The sequence below is a fragment of the Antechinus flavipes genome, chromosome 3 (genome assembly GCF_016432865.1).
Source record: "Antechinus flavipes isolate AdamAnt ecotype Samford, QLD, Australia chromosome 3, AdamAnt_v2, whole genome shotgun sequence".
NCBI classification, from domain to species: Eukaryota; Metazoa; Chordata; class Mammalia; order Dasyuromorphia; family Dasyuridae; genus Antechinus; species Antechinus flavipes.
The window spans coordinates 202,129,812-202,152,311 of NC_067400.1; the positions used below are offsets into that span (position 1 = coordinate 202,129,812).

General features: G+C 37.2%; 1 protein-coding gene across 2 annotated transcripts in view; it reads right to left on the reverse strand.

Annotated features, from left to right (window-relative positions):
• Positions 1-20,899, reverse strand: part of NHS (NHS actin remodeling regulator) — a 467,133-nt gene extending 446,234 nt beyond the window's left edge. For both annotated transcript variants that reach the window (XM_051984428.1, XM_051984427.1), the window contains exon 1: positions 19,626-20,899. In XM_051984428.1, the coding sequence (XP_051840388.1) occupies positions 19,626-20,220 (595 nt within the window). In that variant the 5' untranslated portion in view covers positions 20,221-20,899. The remainder of the gene's footprint in view (positions 1-19,625) is intronic.
• Between the last annotated feature and the right edge of the window lie 1,601 nt (positions 20,900-22,500).

Below are 22,500 nucleotides of genomic sequence, written 5' to 3' on the forward strand. Positions count from 1 at the left end.
ACATCTATATGAAGCTAAATTGTACTCAAAAACTTCACCCAAAATTATTTATTGCAAGAGACTCAATGACGAATCAAATGTGAGACTCCAGCTGAATTCCATTAAGCCAGACATTACAGGGATTTTGCAAAACTATGTAAAACAATATTACTTTTCTCTCTATTTCATTTAAAATGTGGTATTTATCTTAATGTATAAGAGTGCTTAGCTCATACTTGGCACACAGTAGGCGCTTACACAGACTAGATTTATTATCTTTATTTTTAGTGAAGTAATAAATATTTTAAAAATTTATCCCCTTTAGTTTCCAAAATAGCAAATATCAATATGTATAATCCACATAAATGAAAACTCTTTGGGGCCCTCAATAATTTTTAAATGTGTAATGGATCATGAAGCCAACAAGTTTGAAAATCAGTGGTGTAGATAAGTGAAAGTTTGCTACAAAGAATTTGGTTCTGGGATGTTTGGAGTTTTTGCTTTTTAAAAGTATTTTTGTTTAGTTCTTGCTCACAACACAAATTCATCAAAATGAAGAATGTGTTTACAATGGATACCCTCATTCTTTATAAACAAGGATTCTTTGAAGAAACATTTGGGATGTTTTAAAGTTAGGCACTAAATTCATCCTACTTTCAGAAATTAAAAAAAAAAAAGAAAGAAAGAAAGAAAGAAACTGTGATCTTAGACCCAATTAAATATCTGACTTGCCAAGAGAGATCCTACAAAAGGGTTTTAGACATTTCCTATTACTGCTTCTTCTTGAGGGCAAAAGATTTTTCTATGACCTTATTCTAAATCTGGGGTCCTTTAATTTCTCTGAAGTCCAAAGGTAGAAGCTCAGAATGAACTTCTTTGGGCCCACAGACAACTTTAGGATAAGGGTATGTGCAAATAAAAGAAGCCTATGGGGAAATACAGTTGCTAAACCTGAGGATTCTTCCTGGTCTCATTTCAACTTCAGCTTCCTGCTCCTAGTTTTTTAATGACTACCCTCAATGCACAATTGCACATTTGGGCTTTAAAGAAGGCAAACCATTTACAGTACTCTAAGCCAAAGGATCTACCTACAAAAAAGCTTTGAATGAGTTTAATAACATTTTTTTAAGTGGGAGGAAAGTGTATAAAAAGCATTCTGGCATACATATAGAGAAAGCAAGCCCAGAAATTTGTAATATCACTACACTAAGGTAAAGCATTATGGATGCCAGGTAACCTTTTGAAAACTTGCATAAAGAAGAGATGATATAATAAAATTTTAAATCATTTTATTGGATCATAAGTCTAGAGCTGAACATAACCTCAAAGGCTATTTAGTCTAATCTCATTTTACAGATAAGGAAACTGAGGCTCAGGAATGCTATGTGACTTGTTCAAGGTCACATAGGTAATGTGGATAAAGAACACAGGTACAATGATTCCAAAGTCACTTGTTTCCTCTACAAACAATCTTAACTTGTGCATCAATTCAGTCCCCAACACACTCAAGGTGTTTAATTGCATGAAGAAATATTATGCCTTACTTTTTGGGGTTAATGACAGGAACTAGCAAGACTGTTAGGCTCAGAACTCGGGAAACCTGAGTTTGGTCACTATAGTTATATGATTTTGAGGAAATGATCCAGATCCCTTGGTAAAATGAAACAGTTGGAATCAATTTCCATTTCTAAGGTCCTTTTATACCTCTAAGAATATATGTATACACATACAAATGATGTAGGGGACAAAATTACCTATGTCTTTGAAACTGGTTCACATTTCTGCATTTTCCTGGCTTTTTCAGATTCCTTTTCTTCTCTATTCCACTTATTAACTACCTACAACCACAGTGTCTTCCTAGCAGTATAACTTCTTGAATCACAGAACACTCACTCTGCTGGTACAGAGACAGACAAATATTTCAACAAAATCCAATGATCCACTTCCTACTAAAATCCTAGGAAAATCCTTTCACCTCCTCCCTACCCTATAGCAACATATGTCATATGTAATGCTTTCTTTAAACTAAAAACAGCCATTTATTAGTCATTACTAAATGCCTCCTACACATGTAAACCTATATATCAAGTTACAGCCTTCTCTCCTATTCAGCCACAGATTTCCTTTGACTATCCCAGCTCACTGTTGTTGCTGACGTTATCTCTATTAACTAATAGAATTTAGGTCTTCAAAAGCCATTAACAAGTCCCTGGAAGCAAGCTCAGAAAATACAGAATGATGATTGTTTACCTGAAAAAGAAAATATGGCAAGCAATAACATAAACCTTTTTTCTTAATATATAAACAATAAATTATGCATTTTTAATGTGGGGAAATTACATGACATGTTGTAAATTATCCACTTAGTTCCTGGCAGAGTAAATGATAACTATTAAGTCATATCTAAACATTCTATGAAAGACAATGCACCATTTTTTCCCTGGAACTTTACATATCCCTATAAACACAAACTTTCTCCTAACAAGGTATCAGTCAACAGCCTTGAGTAATTACTATTACCACATATGATAGCACCTAGCAAAATATTATGCACACAGTGAGCACTCAAATACCACTGAATGATGAACACAGTTTGTGTTGCTATATTTGACCTTCCTTGGACCCTGTACTGAGCAGCTTCTTGTAGAGTACAAACATAACAACAACAACAACAAACTTAGGTCTAACACTGAGAATTCCTAATGTGAACCCAAACTATTCTCTTACTCCACATCTTTATATCAACAACCATCTCTTCATTGTATAAAACAATTATCTCACTGGAGATAAAGAAGTATCCTTACCTCTTATTAAAGAGCCTTGCAAATGCCTATAAATTTTCCTATGAAGTCAACAAGCATTTATTAAATACCTAATATGTTCCTGGGACCTTACAATTTCTCAGTGGTTCCAGAACCTTGACCTCCAAAGGCAGGGACAAGATGGGGAGATAAGAGTGAGAAAAGAGGGAGGAGTTTTAAGGGAGAAGAGCCACAGGTATGGCCTCATAATTCAACTTACTTAGTAAAGATAAAAAGATAAAAGACTAGAGGCAAATCTGACTATAATACAGTATAATCTTAAATGTATTCTTTTTTCATTTAGAAAGTTTCTAATATGTATCAGAAAATAACAACTCACATTTATGTAACAATTTAAGATTCATACTGTACTTTCCTCACAAGATTCTGAAAAAACCAACACCAATAGTGCAGGTAATAGTAGTAGCAGTAGTAGTAGTAATGGTGATAGGGTAGTGGTAGTTAACAGTAGCAACAGCTGTTGGGGTAACTAATACTTCTTTAGCATGTCAACATTTCCAAAGTGCTTTATAGATATCTCATTTGATCACTATAAACCCCTGAGATAAATATTAGAGATATTATAAATATCCAAATTAACTATAAAGGACATATGAAGAAAGATGTTATCTATATCTAGGGAAAGAACTGATAAATAAAAGTATGTATAAGATGGTTTTACATATACATATATATGTATATATGTATACATATACAGTATACACACACACATACATATATATTTGTGTCTAATAATAAAAAAGGGGGAAAATAAATTTATATGATAAATTTCTCATATATTTAAAAGAAATAGCTAATTGTGCAGAATAGATTTACAGTTTCACATGCAATCATCTTTTTATTTTGCTACATTATGGAAATGTTTGTTTTAGTATATAAAGTAAAAATAAAACAAATAGAATATGAAAAAATAGGGGACTTGCCCAGAGTCAAATAATTAGCAAACTTCAGGGCCTTATTTCAAACTTTGTTCTTATTGAAAGCCAGGGCTCTTTTCACCGCACCTTACTACCATGTTTCCAAAATCTATCACTTGTACTTTTTCTCAGACCTGTACCTGAGGCTAAAGGAAGTAGAAAGAAGGTGGGAAAGTATATAGCTATGTTACAAGCTTGGCCTGCATCCCTGAACTTCAATATAAGAATCTAGAAGCTAAGGTGGTGTCATGAGTTTGAAATAAAACACTAAACATGGTATTTGGATTTGCTGAGGGTTTCCTCAGTCACTAACCTCTGCAGAGTTCAACTCCCCAACCTTGACCACTTGTTTATGAACCAAATATCTGTGGCAATTAAGGCAAATCAGCACAAAGAAAACAGCTCAGGGAAGCATATAGATTACCGCCATAGCACTCCCTAGCTTCTCTCTTGTCACTTGGGAAAATTTTCCTGACTTGCCTTATTCTTGCATAAAACCTCTGTAAATAAGGGCAATTCAAGTATGCAACTCAGGGGTGACCGTTGAATGAAAAAGTTGATTAAGTTCCCACTATGTGCCAAGCACTATGCTAAGTATTAAGGATACAAAAAACAAAAAAAGTAGGTAGATTTTACCAGTGAAAGCTATTGAAGACTTCATTTGCACTCTTCACTAAATGAAGCAGAAAGGATCTTCTTTTTCACAGACTACGAGCTTAAGCCATATCAGTAAAGATTCCAGTGTCAAATTATAATTACATGAAGATTCCAAATGATTCAGGACACAGTCTTTTAAAGAACTCTTCTCTTGGAATCAAAAGACCACACAAATATGCTTTACTTTTTTTTTTTTTTAAATAAGGTTGGGGGGGGGGGGTTTGGGGCTTCCAAAGTAGATCATATTTCCTTCTCTTGGACACTAAAATATTGTCATTATAGATCAATAGGTACCATGAAGTGTGATATTCTTCTGCATTACAAAAAAATAAATAATAAATCATCTTTTTCTAAGAATTTGGAGGGATTGTCACAGTTCTGCAGTGTCCCTATGGAAAACCTTATAATTAAAAGTCAAATGTAATGATTTTTGCCTCCAGGCAGCAACATTTCTCCTAGGAACAGAAATTTTTTGCTATCACAAGTATTGGCTCTAGTTTAGACACTGGGAGAAAGCTACCAAATGGTTTTCTGAAGGTCATGGTCAGGGGTTCTTCTTCCTAAGTTAAAGTAAGGTACTGCTCCATTGTGGGGTTCTCATTTGGCATACTATTGATTTCAGAGTTCACTCAACCATAACTTGATTTTCAGAAGAAAATTTCCTTTTTTCTACCTTTTTGGTCTCTCTACCAAATAATGTACAATCTCTCCCATCTCCTCTGGCACTTCCTTCCCTGCTCCCAACAAGGAGAATGTGATGAGCAAACAGACTTTATTGCCCAGGTTTCAAATTGCAATTAGACTGAGTAACTGGAGAAAAATTTAGGACTTTAGTTCAGCCATATTTCATTTATGTTTCACTCTTCCTGACTCTACTTGGAGCTTTCTAGGAAAAGATACTGGAGTGGTTTTCTATTTCCTTCTTTAGCTTATTTTACAGTTGAGGAAACTGAGGCATACACGATTAATTTACTTGCCCAGGTGACAGACACATCAAGTGTCTTGAGGCCAGATTGAGCCAGGCCTAGCACTCTGTCACTGAGCCACCTAGTGCCTAAGACTTAGAAAGCGAAGAATAAAAGAAAAAGATCAATAGCAATCAGCCTAACAGGCATTCCCTAATGTATAGTGTATGTATATACTGTATAACTAATGTATAGTATATGTATAACTGACAAGAGTTAGCTAGAGTAAGGAAAATGGCACCATTATATATATTGCATAAATATATGTATATTATTTGTCCTTTAGGAACAATGCAGTTCACATTGGTAAACACTTTTTAAAATTTACAATGCACTTTTTTTTAGAACATCCCCATGATGTAGGCAGATTATTATGAATCCCATTTTATAGATTTCACAAAGGAAGATAATTCTTAGAGTAGTGAAATAATCACATAAGCTAGTAAATAGTAGAGCTAGAATCTAAATCTAAGTACTTTTGCAAGGTTCTTTGATCCTTGGGACATGAGCATGAATTCTAGTGTCAAAAGACCATGCTTACTTTAGACTTTAGGAGAAGGGGTAACAGACAAAATGAAGGGATATAATAGACTTCAGGAATGGTAAGTATGAAATGGAATTGGGAGAGCATATAGTTAGAAAGGATAAAGACAAATTCCCTCAGGAGAACTCACAATTAACCAGGAGTAAGAAAAACTCCATGAGGTGGGGAAAAGCCATTGACTGACAAGAGTTAGCTAGAGTAAGGAAAATGGCACCATTAGAAGGAAGGCATTATGAGGGAGAGAAAGAGAATACCTCATAGGGGGCTTAGTCCTGAAGAGAACTTAACCTATGCTTACTTTCTCTTCATTGGGCCTTAGTGTCCTCATTTGTAAAATGGAAGGCATTGAACTAGATGGAGGTACCTTTTAATGCTACAATTTTGATTATTTTATGATGGGCAGGTAGGTATAATGAATAGAGCACTGGATCTAAGTAAAATCTGTTTGCCTCAGTACCTCATCTGTAAAATGAAATGGAGAAAGAAATGGCAAACTACCTCTGTATCTTTGCTGAGAAAAATCCCAAAAGGGGTCCCAAAGATCTGGGCCCAACAGAAATGACAGAACTACAATGACTCCAAATCCCTTCAGCTACTTTCCCATATGAAATCATAGTCAGATACAAAATTGTCTTGGGAATGAATTAATATTTTGAGATAGGATTTTCCCATTTGTCTCAGATTTACCTCATAGAGTCACAGAATAAAAGATGGAGGAGCTCTTAAATGTAATTTATTCACACTTCCACAACTGAGATCTAGAGATTTATGTAGCTTGCCCAAAGTCACAAAGATAGCTAAGGGAAAGAGGCAAGATTTCAACTCTAGTCCTCTGATTCCAAACCTAATGCTTTTCATACTGGATCATACAACCAAGATATTACATTCTGTTCCTTACTCTAATCCTTAAAAGTCAAGAGTGGTTAAATATATACATATATGCTGTATATGTATATACATGTACAGATATGCATATATACAGAGATCTCTAAATATCCATATGTCCATGTGTGCATATACATATTGGATAAATACCAAAAATGATAAAAATGTTTTAACATGACTCCAACCTGGAAGTTTACTTGGAAGCCATATTTAGTTTTACTTAGAAGAGATGATAAAGAGTTGAAAGCGAGGCGTAGTTATAAGGGGCTTAAACTGTCTCCATGAAAAATGTCACATTTGATGTCAATTATTCATGTTTTGGTAGAGAAGAGTTTTCCTTATAAATTGTCTTTGTTGACAAAATATGAAAAAATGTGAATAATATCAAAGTTGAATTTAATCAGAAACTTATTAAAAGATATAAAGAATATATTTCATTAAAAATAAATAAATAAATGTTAATATGTCCATGCATACATGCATATGTGTGCATATATGTGCGTATGTGTGTGCATGTATCAATATGCATGCACATGCTTGCACATATAAACATATACATGTATACATTCATATATATAGACATTAAAGTATACATATAAAGTTATATATATGTGTGTGTGTGTGCATACGCATATATATACATATAAATATATAGGCAAAGGGAGTTCCAAAACTGGATCAAGCACAGAAGGTAAGCTTTGTACCTTGAGATTATCTAGAAAGAATCCTTTGAATTCATTTAGTCCAATCCCCTTAATTTTCTAGACAATGAGGAGGAGAAGCAAAGTCTTGCCCAACATCACACAGGTAGGAGTAGAGACTGATTTTCTGATTTCAAATAAAGTAAATACTCTTTCCACTGTGCTACAATAGATCATATGTTAGGCCAGGAAAAAGGCTGTAATTCAGGAAGTTTGGACTAATCAGACCCATAATTGCTACATATGGAGCAAATAAAAATATAAGTGACTATAGGTGAGGAGAAGAGAGTTTGCCACTGAGCCCCTGATAACTCCAAGTAGGGAAATTCTCTGAAATGCTCCAGTGTGATTAAAGTTTTAAGATAATTCCCACAACATTCCCGAGGGCATTTTTCAAAGCCCAAGAGCCCCACAAGAGTTGCTTCCAGATACACCCCAGACCTTATTAGTTGGTTGCATAAATACATACTGTTAGATAAAACAGCACTGGGAATTGGGAGTACCAGGTGGAATTTTAGATGTACAGGTGACTGAACAAATAATGGATTTTAAGATAGTATTTGTTTATAATGTCTTAATGTTACTGTGCAATGATATTGGACAAACAACTTTAGGCAGAACATATCTTTTCTTAGCCCTTTCAAAAACCTGCAATAGAATTTCTATAGCAGGAAGAAACAACAGCTGAGAGATGAGGGCAATTAGTTAGCTATTCTTCACCTGGAAAGAAGATAAGACTGACCTATTATCAGTGAAGCATGTAGTTTGCTTGGGGTTTTTGTTCTTTCCAATAGTGGAAATGGTTTTGCACTGATCTAGTCTTATTACTTCATCTAGTTCCCCTGAAAACCAAAGACAAAAAGATATGGGCATCTCTGAAATAGCTGATTGGGATTACATGTACAGTTTGTAATTCTGTGGATCGTCTACATTGTAGATTGTTTATAGATTGTAGATTACCATGGCCCAAAAGTTTCTAAATGAAACTTGAAGATATACAATTCTGTTAATTCACCTGAACTAACTGGCCAACAGGAAAGATTACATATCACAATTAAAACAATTTACACAGGAATACAATTTAAGGAGCTACATTTGCAGGATATAAAACACACACACACACACACACACACACACACACACACACACACACAAGACTTCTACAAATACAAGCTGGGAATTGAGGTTTTTCTTTTCTTTTCTGTACAACTTCTGGAAATTTTGACTTGAAAAATCACTCCAAAACACTAGAAGAAATTTCCTTTTTCCCATAAAAAGGTAATACATTTTTGATGACCTGAGGCCTTGTTGCAAAGATATAAACTCTAAGAAATAATCTGGCCCATTTTCCACTTTGCCAACAAAGAGCAATAGGTATTAGTTAGCATTTATGGAGGTTTGCAAAGCATTTTGCATATATTATCCACCCTGTATGGTATATGTTATTAACATTCCCATTTTACAGATGAGAAAACTCATTCTGAGAAAAGTAAAGTGATTTGCACAAGAATACACAGTACCTAAGGTAGGATTCAAATTCAGGTTTCTTCCTGACTCCTAGTCCAACACTTGAAGAGTTAAAGTAAAACTACATATATATATATGCAATATACATTTCTTCAAGCAATAAGAGTAATTTTAATTAGCAAAGGCCAAAGTGGAACAAAAAACAAGAGGATGACATCTGATAGTTAAATTTTGCTTCAGAATCACTTTTCTCATCCCAAAGTTATTTCCTCTCTCTCTCTCTCTCTCTCTCTCTCTCTCTGTCTTTCTATATGTGTACATATGTGTATCTTTTGCTCTCTGTCTCTCTCTGTGTCTGTCTGTCCGTTTCTCTCTCTCTCTCTCTCTCTCTCTCTCTCTCTCTCTCTCTCTCTCTCTCTCTCTCTCTCTCTCTCTCTCTCTCTCTCTCTGTCTTTCTCTCACCAGAAATTCCACCTCCCAATTTAAAACCATTTATTGATTTTTTTATTTGAACTTCGGGTGTAGCAGATAGAGCACTGGGCTTGGAGGAATATCTGAGTTCAAATCCTACTTCTAACACTTAACTTAGCTATCTGACCCTAGACAATTCACTTTATCCTGTTTGCCTTAGTTTACTCATCTGTAAAAGGGGCTAGAGAAAGAAATGGCAAACCACTCTAATATCTTTGGCAACAAAACCCCTTGTCAATGGAGTCATATAGAGTCAAACACAACTAAACAACAAATATGAATTCATATATAAAGAGATTGACTTTTTAAATTTTTCATATATATTGCCTCCAATTAATCTGTAAAATTAATCTCACAATAAATATCTGCAATGTTGTAGAAGAGAACCACTTGTTTCGGAGGTGATATGAGAGGAAGGCGGTTGCTAACAGACCTCTAAGGCTAAATTTAAAAAGAAAATATAGCTTTATTTGCATTATTAAAACATAAATAAAGTCTCTAAGAATAGAGTCCAGATGCATTCTAGAGAGAAACTTAAATATTGTTATTATACTGTCAATGAATATTATGATTCTTTTGGATGTTGTCCCTCTTCTAGCTCTAATATTCTATGAATCCATGAATTTTCATTGCTATGGGGTTTTTTAATTCTTAAATTACTTTTGCTAAAAGTCAAGTGACTAAAAAGTATGAGAATTTCTGATTTCACAATTGTAGATGCATTTATATCTAACAATCAGAAAAATCGAAAAAGAATCTTCCTTATTCAGATGTCAAGGAACAACTTTGAAAGCTGAAAATGGGGCTGTTCATCTGACTTTTTTTTCTATTCTGAAGTTTTTCTAATTTAATAGTTATTATATCTTCAAATGTCATTTAAGCTTTCTCTTGGGACAGCTATAGATTCCAGATCATAATAAGGGCCTCCAAACCTGGGGCTTTATCTTTTATTTGTGCCCACAAAAATTCTTCTACCTAAAACCTTATAATTGTTTGAACTTAAGTAAGTCAAGCTCTTTCTATCTTTTTTTCAGTTCCTTCATTTGTTTATAAGGATGACAATCCTTCTACCTCACTTAAACTAACTACTTTAACAAGGTATTAACACCTATATTGCATGAATAATTGATCAAACAATCAAGGGGATTATATTAATTTACAAAGAGAGAGAATATGAGGGAGAGAGAGAGAAGAAAAAAAGAAAAGAAAGAAAAAAAGAAAGGAAGGAAGGAAGGAAGGAAGGAAGGAAGGAAGGAAGGAAGGAAGGAAGGAAGGAAGGAAGAAGGAAGGAAGGAAGGAAGGAAGAAACAAAGGAAGGAAGGAAGGAAGAAAGAAAAGAAAAAAGGAAGGAGGGAAGGAAGGAAGGAAGAAAGAAAGGAAGGAAGGAGATAGGAAGGGAGAGAGGGAGGGAGGGAGACAGGAAAGAAGGGAGGAAGAAAGAAAGGAAGGAAGGAAGGAAGGAAGGAAGGAAGGAAGGAAGGAAGGAAGGAAGGAAGGAAGGAAGAAAAGAAAAGAAAAGAAAAGAAAAGGAAAGAAAAGGAAAGAAAAGAAAAGGAAAGAAAAGAAAAGGAAAGGAAAGAAAAGAAAAGGAAAGAAAAGAAAAGAAAAGAAAAGAAAAGAAAAGAAAGGAAAAGAGAAAAGAAAAAGAAAAGAAAAGAAAAGAAAAGAAAGAAATCCATTGAATAAAATGGACTGACACCAAACCAGAGGCGTACTGGGATTGGCTAAGTAGATTGTCATAACTTGTAGATGTACTATAAATTAGCAAGTCATTTTCGAACCAAGCATTTGTCCAGCATCTTTTCATTGAATGTCAATAGAAGTCCCAGCCAAGGCTCCTGAGCAAAAAAAAATCTCCTTGGAAAAGGCAAAGAGGAGTAAGTCCCTGTTTCTTTCTTTCCTTTGATCAAGGGATGACTTTGAAGAGTCAGAGAATTTGGATATGTATTCTAAAAGTATTGAATAATAGAGTAAAAGAATATTGGATATGTATTCTAAAAGTGTTCCCAGAACAGCATATTTTGCTAAAATTATTATAAGAATTGAAAACATTTTTCATATCTAGTAGCCACATAAGCATCAGGAACTGAGAACAAACTAGACATACTTTGAAAAGGAAGCTTCAGGATTCTATAAGAACTGCTACAGAAAGGTACACTATATCTAAGAGGAATATCTAGATTATTCCATCAAAAAAAATCCAACCACTATAAATTACCTCCCTACCTCTGCCTTGCCAGATTTGCCCTAAACGTAAGCCAACTTTCCCCCAGACTCTGATATACTAGAGGGGAGTATATGTCATAGGTACTTGGAAAAATGTTTTCAATTCTTATAATAATTTTAGCAAAATATCCCCTCTGTCAAAGCTAAATAATTCTGACTAATTGATATGAGTCAATTATTAGTAGAGGAAACATACCTATGGGAGTCATGAGTTATGGTCCTGGAAACAATTCCCCTTAATCCCTTAAGGCTCCTTAGAATTGGGAGATCAAAAGTAGCTAGCTGCCATCTTGGGACTCAAACACAATTGAAAATGATTGAACTGTATGTATGTATTATGTATATGTATTATGTATGTATGTATTTTTGGACATAGCAAATGAGGGAATTTGTTGTGCTTAACTCTATGTATATAGATATATATCTATACTTATTTTGACTATACATGTTTTGTTTCTCTTTCTTTTTAATGAGGGAAGGGGGCGAGAATAGACTTTTCATGAGATGACTTGGCCCAATGGTTTTAAGAGGTTCAAAGTCAGTGGATTTGAATACTGTAGATTCCATCATATTTCACTCTCTTTCCTTTTATAATATATACTAAAGTGTTGCTAAAATATCAGTAGAAATTCTAATAGGAAATATATTTCTAATTTTACTATAGGACAAAAGAATGTAATTGACCAACAATATCAAAGAAATAGTGTTTACTTTCTTTTTAAAGTAGTTTTCCCCCCTCATCAGTCTTGTTTTAAGGTCAAAACACATAGGATAACATACAAAATTATTTCCTTAGAAAAACTACCATTACTGACCCAGCATCTTAAACTTAACCTGAGGTTTCCACCTGTTTTAAGAAAGCAAAAGATTAACCTGATTGAACCACCAGTCCAAAAAGTCAACTTCACAATTATATAAAAGGGTATTTAGGCAATCTACTTATATCATTTCTCTGATGAAAAGGAATCATGCAAATAAGATTCTTAGTAAGTCTCTTAAAAAAAAAAAGAAAAGAAAAGAAAAGTAAAGAAACAGCAAGAACTCCAACCGAACTATCTTTTTTAAAGGGATCTTAGAATCATAGTATGGAGATGTTTAGCTCTCTTCAGATTTGAGGGTCTTCTATATTTTATGGACATTAAAAGTACAGTTTCCTACTGTGCATTATATTTGGGAGAGGGGAGAAGTTGTATTTTGAATAACAAACGCTATTATAAAGAACCTCATTCTCTCTATAAATATACCACATATTTGGTATCAATCAGCCCACAAGCATTAATTCATCAAAACAAGTCTTGCCAAACAACCTTATTTTCCTTTTTTATGGGTTACAAGATAGAGAAGAGATATATTTTAACTACAATGGATTTTTATTTCAGCCAGTTATTTGACAAAATCTCTTATAACATCTTTGTGGACCAGAGGGAATACTAAAATGTGGGATAAATAATAATGCAGTTTGTTTGCCTCTTACCTTCTTGCTAAGCAAAGAATATGGATTAATGAACCACTAGAGCTAGAATAAGAACTCTAGTGATACATTATAAGATTCTGTTTTCCTCTTTGTCCTCGTCAGCATTTTTACTAATGACATGGATTAAAACATTTTAACAAATCTACAGATACTCAAAGCAGATTAGGATAACAAATACTGGGTGATGGAATCAAGATTCAAAACCAAAACTATTACTGGAGGCTAAAAGAATGATCAAAAACAACGAAGTTTAATAGAAACAAATATAAAATCCTCCAACTAGGTTAAAAATTAACAGCATTAATTAAGGATGTGACAAACATTTAACAGTAATTCATGTGAAAAATCCTGAAATGGAGTATTTAAAGGGTTCTGCAAAAAACAGACATAATAATACACAGCTTAATAGAACTCTTTCTATTTTGGAAAGCAATATGATTGTATAAAATATATATTACCGATTATGTTGATATGTTGGTTAATTTTGTGAACTGTTTTTCCCCTCCTTTTTATTCTGTATTTTAAGTGATGGTTTTTATAAGGATTCTTGAGGAGAGATACATTGGGAAATATTTATAGATGTCATAAAAACAAAAACTATCAATACAAAAACAAATCTTTTATGAAAAAGATCTAGGGGTAATTAGTTGGTTGGATCAGTATGAGCCAAGAGTATAAAAGAATTGTTAAAACAAATAAAAACAAACCCTTAAAATATAAGAAAAACCTAATGTAATACTGCATACAGTATAAGTACGGGATGGTAATAGTTCTACTTCACTGTTCAGACTCATCTACTATTGTGTTCATTTATGGCCCAAAAGCAATATTAACAACTTGCAAATTAGAAAATTAATCAACTATCTGTTCCATGTACAATAATATATCTTGCAAAATCTCTTATCTGGAATGTACTCCCTACTCATCTCTACTTCACAAAATTCCAGGCTTCCTACAGAACACAACTCAAATACAGTAGGTCTTTATTCACACATACACACCCACACATTTTATATTTACTCATTTAGATTTATATTGTATCTCTACCCCTACTCTTCACCTTTACCCAGTAGAATATAAACTCCCTGAATATGGTGTTATTTTATTTTTGACCTTAGAACACCAGACTCTAATACAGGGTCTTGCACATGTGGTTTATACATACTTGCTGAATTGGAGTGATATAGAAGGAATAGAGTAACCAAGATATTAAGGGATGAGAAATCATATCATATAAGGAATGATTTAAGGACCTGGAAACCAGAAAATTAACGGTTGAGCAAAAGGTGGTACACTAGAGAAAAAAAAATGACACACTAGTCCAAGTACCCTTCTACCATGTGGAAAGAGTAAGAATGGAATAGAAGATATAGGTAGACAGATTTAAGTTCAAAAGAATGATTTAATAAAGTATCTATCAAATATTATATGCCAGTAATTGCTTTGGGTGGTTGACTAAATGATCACCAAAGTATTCTCCAAAGATAATATTCTTTGACTCTCTTATGGGTCACTTTTATTCTCAATAAATTTCATTTTCAAGTACTCATGTAGTGGTCATACTTTGTACAAAACCAAGATTTGGGAGACAAGTTCTTGAGAGTAATGTTTCAATATGACCATATTGCCTTCTCATTCTTATTAGTTAATTCTGTGAAAACATCTTTATTTGTGTAAACATCTACAAAACTTTGTATCAATACATTCAGGCCCTAAGATAAGATTCCCAGGGTTTTGAAACAGTTCCCAGATTGCAGTGCTTATGGTCCACTTACCAATGAAGCCAGGTTCATCGAGAACCTTAGAAATAAAGTCACTTCCACAGCTGACCTGCCATACAAGAAACCCTCATTTAAAATGTGTGTTCATTATATCATTTTTTACTAATCAAACCATGAAACAAACAATAAAATCTCATCCAAAGAGCTACTGGAAATTTCTTTTGAAGTTTAAAGTTGTATGCAATTGCTCTGGATGGAATGGTATTTCCCAAACTGGGATCTCCTTAGAAGGTCAGTTCCGCTAAGCCAGAGACAAGGGAGGTACAGAATTCAAAATGCCTATTAGTGATATCAGTGCTGAACTGTGGATTATGTGAACCAAGGTGTTGGCCCTTTCCTCATATTTGACCTTCTCAGCATGCTTTTCTCCCCATACTCTCCCTTTCCACTATTTCCCAAATCTTTACGATCTGTTGCTCCAGATCTTAACCTCTTAACCTTAGAGTTATGAACAGCTATTTGGTGGTGGCAGCTATTATAAGATAAATTGCTGACTTTTTGTGGAGGGGGTAATGTGGGAGTCATAAGATCCTTTGGGGAGGCAGCATGATGAAAAAGTTTCAACAAACTCTGAAAACCCTCATCTGAAAGTGATTAAGATCAAGTCTGAGCCAATTTTAAGAACAAAATTATACCAGGATGCTTGAAAGTGTGATCACATTAACACTAAACCTGTCTAAGAGCCATCAGTTTGGAAAACTATGAAATACACACACTCCATGACGTTCTTCACTGGGCTTACTTTCCCAGAAAAGCATTCTTCTATTGACCAGCTACAATTTTTTAGATATCTATATCATATCATATAGTATATCATCATATCATATCAAATTATCATATTTAGTTATCATATCATATCATATCATATCACATCATGGAAGAACCTAAGGAGGTCTGGTATAATAGAATTTTCACATGCTATGATACAAAATTCATCCCATCAGCAGATAAAGAAAGAGGCACATAGCATTATTTCTTCTCAAATCACTGTACTAACTACATAGGCATACACTAATGCAATATAGCAATTTGGGGTTCCCCTGTATATGAGATATAATGTAGAAAAACAAATGAACTTCAAGAAGGTGAAAAGGAAATACATAGAGTCCTAACTAGCTAGAATTCAAGGCTTTGCTCCAAGCATAGATGTTAAGGGAATAGGGAAGATGAAACTCTTTTCTTTTCTGAAGGAACAAGTTTCTTCTGCCTCATATCATAATCTCTTGGCCTAAGCTCCCAAAAGAGTTGGTAGGGGAAAGAGTAGAGAGAAAAATAAATAAATAAATAAATGAATGAATTAATAAATAAATAAATATCTATCTGAGTGTGTGTGTGTGTGTGTGTGTGTGTGTGTGTGTCTATCAGACTAGTCTCTTCATATACTATGAAGTCTTTTCCCTTCATACTATGCCTTTCATCTGTCTTCCCCCCAGCAACCTAATTGCCTCAGCTGTCCTGTAATACCATAGTCTACACTTAGTGTTTTTGCACTAGATGAAAAGATAATCAGTGATGGTTCTACAAAAGTGCCCTTCCCAGTTGATTGAAAACTGTTCTAATTTGGGGCTGAGGGGAAGAAACCAAACCACAAAGAGATTGAGTAATCCAAGACCATAGACCCTAAAATAGATCTGAGTGAGGAAATTCACTCTTGTGTCTCCCAAAGAACAATCAAGTTTAGATTCTAGCTTGATTGTGTGTCATTGATTCCAACCAACTGGCCCATTCACTGACAGATGATTCTTTTTATCTACCAAAGATGCAAAACCACATCTATCTTTTACCAACTATCCCCATTGACTCTTTGAACTATTATAATGCTTGGAATTATTTTTTAAAAAATAATAAAACCTGGTAGAAAATTACTTTTTTGAGAGTAAAGCTAAATAGTAAACAAACATTTCATCATCTTACTTCTCAGAACAAGCAGTAAGAATACCTGAGCAGGAAACAGCATTTATAAGAGAACTTCACTGGGATGTGAGATATGTTGGGGGTTATAAATAGTTTAAATACAGAAGGTAGGAAGTTATGGAGGTTTAAGAAAGAAAGGGGCACATGTAGACTATCAAGTTAGAAGAAAAGGTCAGGAGAAGGATTTCTAAGCCCCTCCTCCCTTTGGTAATTCCCTGGAACATCAGTCATGACAAAAGGAGATAGAAGTCCTAAGGGAAAGATCAGAGTATAAGGCTGATTCTCTCCTAAGATTGATACCTTCAAAGATCAAACTAGTACAATACTATGCTAAATATATTTGAGGGGGAAGAGAGCTCTGCATACAAGCTATTCTAATATGATCTTTAAGGAAGAAAAATTAAGCCTGACAGATTTTTATTTTCTTTCAAATAGGTTATTAGATAAGTTACTTCATTCTCCCAGTTTGTGTGTGTGTGTGTATGTGTGTGTGTGGGTGTGGGGGTGTGTGTATGTGTGTGTCTAATTATATGCTCAACCAAAGTAGATAATGTATATATATCAACTGTATTTGCTCACCATGAACTTAGAGACTGAAAAAGGGGGGGGGGGGGAAATCTCTCTTTTAGTTATTAATGATTATTTTTCACACATCAAGTAACATAAAAGATTATTTGCAATTCAATGTATCTAAAGGTGATTGCCCCATGCCCCTTTGCCCCTATGGAAAGCAGTAAAAGGATTATACATCTGTTATTATTGGCCTGGTTTCCAGTATATGAAACCTAACCAAAGAAAATTACATATTCACAAACATTTGGGAAATATATGCACCACTCACAGTCTGCGAACCTTTTCTCCAGCTATTATTTATGTGAAATCATCACTAACTTAAACCATACCACACAGATATTAAGAAGTGTTGGAAGTACAGAGCCTGTCCTCGCTTTATGACTTGGAATGAAAAAGGAGCAGGATTAAAGTACTCATTGCAAATAACAAAAATAAAATATTACTTTTCCCATGATAGTCCTAATTCTTTCCAGAATTCATCACCATGATAGTTCTTTTTTGAACAACAATCATTAGTCCAACTCCAAGTCTTTATAGCTATGAAAACTGATCATCAACATCAATTATTTATATATATGTAAATATGTGTTTATTTTATATATATAAATATGTGTGTATTATATATATGTAAATATGTGTGTATTATATATATATATATATAAAATGTGTATGTATATGTATACACACATTTTAAAACTTATCATTTCCATCATGAAGTTAGAAGCATTCTTAAGGCAGGGGCAAATTTGCATTGGAGTATAGTGAGAAGGCAGGGTTTTGGATGACTATCAGAGATGCCTGGAAAATTCCCTAGGAGATCCTCCACCCCCATGATCTACCCCCACCCCCACCTTCAACCCCCCCATCTAGCAGCCAACCCTTTTACTAGCTCATATACAGCAATATCAGAAATACTAGATAGGAAGCTTCTTATATAAGTCAGAAACCACTGACATCATCTCTCATGTTCCGACCCAAACAGCTTCAGATGCCACACAGATGCACATCAGTCCTCTTGGTAACCCTGCAAAGGCTGTGGTTACATATAAAGGTCTGTGGCTAAGAACTATACACACATGTGTCTAGGTTTCCAAACATGTGCCCTACAGAGCTAGAGAGGAATGTTTGTACTCTGTTTTGGAAAGCCTTCCCAAAGAGCTACCATCTTTCTATCATTTAATATTAGCAAAGGACTACCCAGCTGTGTCAGGTGAGGACTGCACAGTTTTTAACCTTGTTCTAGATTCCCAAGTCTTCTTTCCCTTAGGTATATGCCTGTCTTTTCTCTCCTTAAATCCTTTATTCTCCCTCTGCAACCAGCAGACTCTTTGGGCCGCAGACATTGGCGCAGAAATCTCCACACAGCTCATTCACAGAATCTCAGAAACTGCCAGTCTCTCTCTCTCTCTCTCTCTCTTTCTCTCTCTCTCTCTCTCTCTCTCTCTCTCTCTCTCTCTCTCTCTCTCTCTCTCTCTCTCTCTCTCTCTCCTCTTTCTCTCCCCCCCTTTTCTCCCTCCCTCTCCTTCCCTTCCTTCCTCATTCCCCCCCGCCCAACACACACACACACACACACACACACACACACACACACACACACACCATGCTACAAAATACCAGGTGCTGTTCAGGAAACCCCAACCCCCTTACTCTCTAATGTTAAACATAGAGCAAGCACCAAATGTCGCCTATAAGATCGGATATCCCTCAGACACACACACACACACACACACACACACACACACACACACATCTGCTGGCACTTTCCAAATGCTCATAAATGACCGCTGCCACCGACCTTGGATCCCCAACTTCTTCACTCACTCACCCCTTGGAGACAAGGGGCTAAAGGGAAAAGGGAAAAACCTCCAAGATGCAAAAAGAGGATGGAGAGAGACCTTTGTTCCTTATTTATCTCTCATAATCTCCCTTCTTAGCACACCTCCACCTCCACCTGCGTCTGTATGTTAGTCCAGAGGGCGCCCCACCAAACTTTCCCTCATTCCTCCTCATCTCGGTTTCCCTGATCTCGGAGTATACGCCCCCCAAATCCAATTGTATCCAAGCCAGTCTAGCAAGTCCTACAGATGGATATGGAGTTCGGGTAGGTACTGAGAGTCAATGATATCCAAATCCTTCCAGACTTCAAGTAAGGAAGGTGGGGAAAGATATGCGCAGCATTGGGCGCAGTGCCCCTGAAGGCTAAATCCAGGGGTGGTAAACTGCGGAAGGAGAGGTGTCCAAATACTTACGTACTGCCTCTTGCTTGGGATCCATGGTGGCCAAGACGCGCTGGACGCCACTGATCTTGCCTTGGAGAGCCCGGACCCGGCGATGGGTCAATTGTATGTCACTCTCAATCTCCTGGAAGAGAGTGCACGCGTGCCGGGCCACATCCGAAAGCTGCCGAAGGATCCGAGACAGAGCCACATTACTGACTGAGCATAAATCTAGCATCATAAGCATCACTGCGGCCGCAGAAGATGGCTCGCTCTCGGGGGCCCCGGCCGCTACCACTGCAGCCTCCGCTTGGGCAGCAGCTCCAGATGCCTCTTTCCATTGCTGCAGCGGCTGCGGCTGTGACTGCTGAGGCTGTTTCGCCTCCCCGGTGGCCGACTCCACTAGCAGCAACCCAGTTGCCTTGTCCCTCTCCTCTGGTCTCGGTGCCTCAGTCTCCTCCCGCCAATGAGGAGGCGCCTGCTGCAGTAGTGGCCGGGGCGGCGGTGGCTGCTGCGGAGGAGGTGGCTGTTCCTCGCAGCCCGAACTCTCGTCCTCAGCCAGGCCGGGGGCCAGCTGCCTCTGCCGGCACAGCCACTGAGGCTCCACAATCCGTTTGGCAAAAGGCATCGCAAACAATCCTGAGCGCGACTTTTCTGTCCCCGCCGGTGTGTCTGGGTCTCTCCCTAGTCCACTCTCTGGACTCCACCTGGGCGGGGTGGGAGGCCGGGAACGACCTCGAGGGGGAGGGTCCAGGAATGAAGCAAGGGGGTGAGGCGGTGAGAAACTAACGATTCGCAGTCTAGGTTGTGCAGACCTATAGGAGGATTCCAGCTACTTCAGCCTCCTCCAGCTCCTTCAAGTGAGGAATACTCTCCCCACACCTTGCCTCCCCTACCCCTTACCCCTCAGCAAATCAGTCACCCCCACCCCAAGTCCCTTGCGCCCTGCGCCTCTGTGGATGACAACGACGGGGGTAGTGGGTGGGGGACGACAAATCCAGGGACTTTTAATTGCCTTTAGTCGTTTTCACTCGCTAACCGCCGGACGCTGATGGTTAAGCTCCATCTTTCGCTCTTCTCAGGGCTGTGTTGCCGCCGCGGCCGCCCGCGCTGCTGTTGGTGATGGTGCTGCTGCAGCTGCTGCTGCTGTCTATGGATGGGAGTAGGAGAGCGAGGGAGAGCGTGTGTAAGCGAGTGCTCCTCAGTTTGAAAGTAAAACAGCGCAGCCCGACACCGCCTCTCTAGTCCTCACGCTCTCTTCCTCTGATCATCAGTCACTTCTGGGGAGCTCTCTCTCTCTCTCTCTCTCTCTCTCTCTCTCTCTCTCTCTCTCTCTCTCTCTCTCTCTCTCCTTCCCCCCCTGCCCTCCCCCCCGTTCCCCTCCCTCCCCCCCTCCCCCCCCCCAGCGCGGCTCTTCCCGGGAGGTGGATTTGGGAAAGGCGGTCCGAAAACCCGGAGAGAGGAATCCGCCTTAAGCTTTAGGGAAGGAGGCGGCGTGGGGGTGGGGGGAGAAGGATTATAGGAGAGAGAAGGGAAAAGAGCAAGGGGGAAAAAAGAGGAGAGAGGGAGCATGGTCCCCTCTCCACCACTTGGTGGAGTTACCCAGCTAGCCTCGTTGGTCAAGTCGCTTTCCTGCTGCAAATCCACTTCCTCGAATCAAAGTGAATGAGATTTTCACTGTCAACGGAGTGGGGGAAGGGAGAAAATTCTAAAGTTTGGCAAACGAGTCTTAAGGCATTAGTGTCAAGCTATAGGTTGGAGGAGGAGGGGCGGAGCTTCCTAAAGTCGGAAGACTTAACGCGTGTTCTCTCGGTACAGAATCGTTCCACAGAAATCCACAGAAATTTGAGGGTACTCCGAACTCTTGGATCCAGAACTCCCGCATCATTTCACCTTAGAGGATGGCTCATAAGCAAATTAAAAGGGAACTAGGAGGGAGATGTGGGCCGGGCTTTTGCAGCCAGATGAAATCTGCAGTTGCCAAAGTGGAGTTTTCACTATCCTTCCCTGTCTTACACATCTTACAATTTAAGACAGTTGGGGAACAAATACTGATACATGATGGGGGTGGAGTGGTTAAAGATCGAGTTTCCTAGCAAATTTAATTGATATCTTTGATGAGACTGGCCCACTTAGTCTCCTGTCACCCCTACTGGATCCTCTGTGGAGTTCCCACACAAAAGTTCCCAAATATTGCTGAACCATTGGAAGAGCTATACACAGTTCCTCCTCTTTCCCCTCCCTATTCAGCTCTACGGTATAATTTTCAGAAAGAAGCAGTTTTCTATTCTGCATTCTGCAGTCAGAATGCTATCAACATAAAACATACAAGCTAGAAAATATTAATAAAATCTGTGCCTTCATCTCTGTCCTTCAATTCAAATAAATTATATTTTAATTTAAAACCCACAAGCAAGATCTGGAAGCGCACCCTTCATTTTCAATGTCTAAACAATATAAAGAATAAAATATTTCTGATGTAACTCAGAAAGCTCTTCCAAAGTTGGGGCCATTTCACCAAAACACTTCTTTCTTCATTACCTTATCCAAAACCTTACATTCATTTCTTCATTCATAAGAGCTCTATGCATATGTTCTACATCCAAGTAAGATTGCCAGCTGATTCAATGATTGAATACTATTTATTGTTTAGTTGCATCCAACTCTTCATGATTCCTTCTTGGGGAGTTTTCTGGGCAGATTTACTGGAGTCATTTACCATTTCCTTCTCCAGCTCATTTTACAGATGAGGAAACTAAGGCAAACAGTTAAATGACTGGCCCAAGGTCACCCAGCTAGTAAACATCTGCTGCCATATTTGAACTCATGAAGATGTCTTCCTGATTTCAAGACCAGTGTTCTATCTGATATGTACCCTAACTGCTCCCAAAGAAAAACACATACAAAC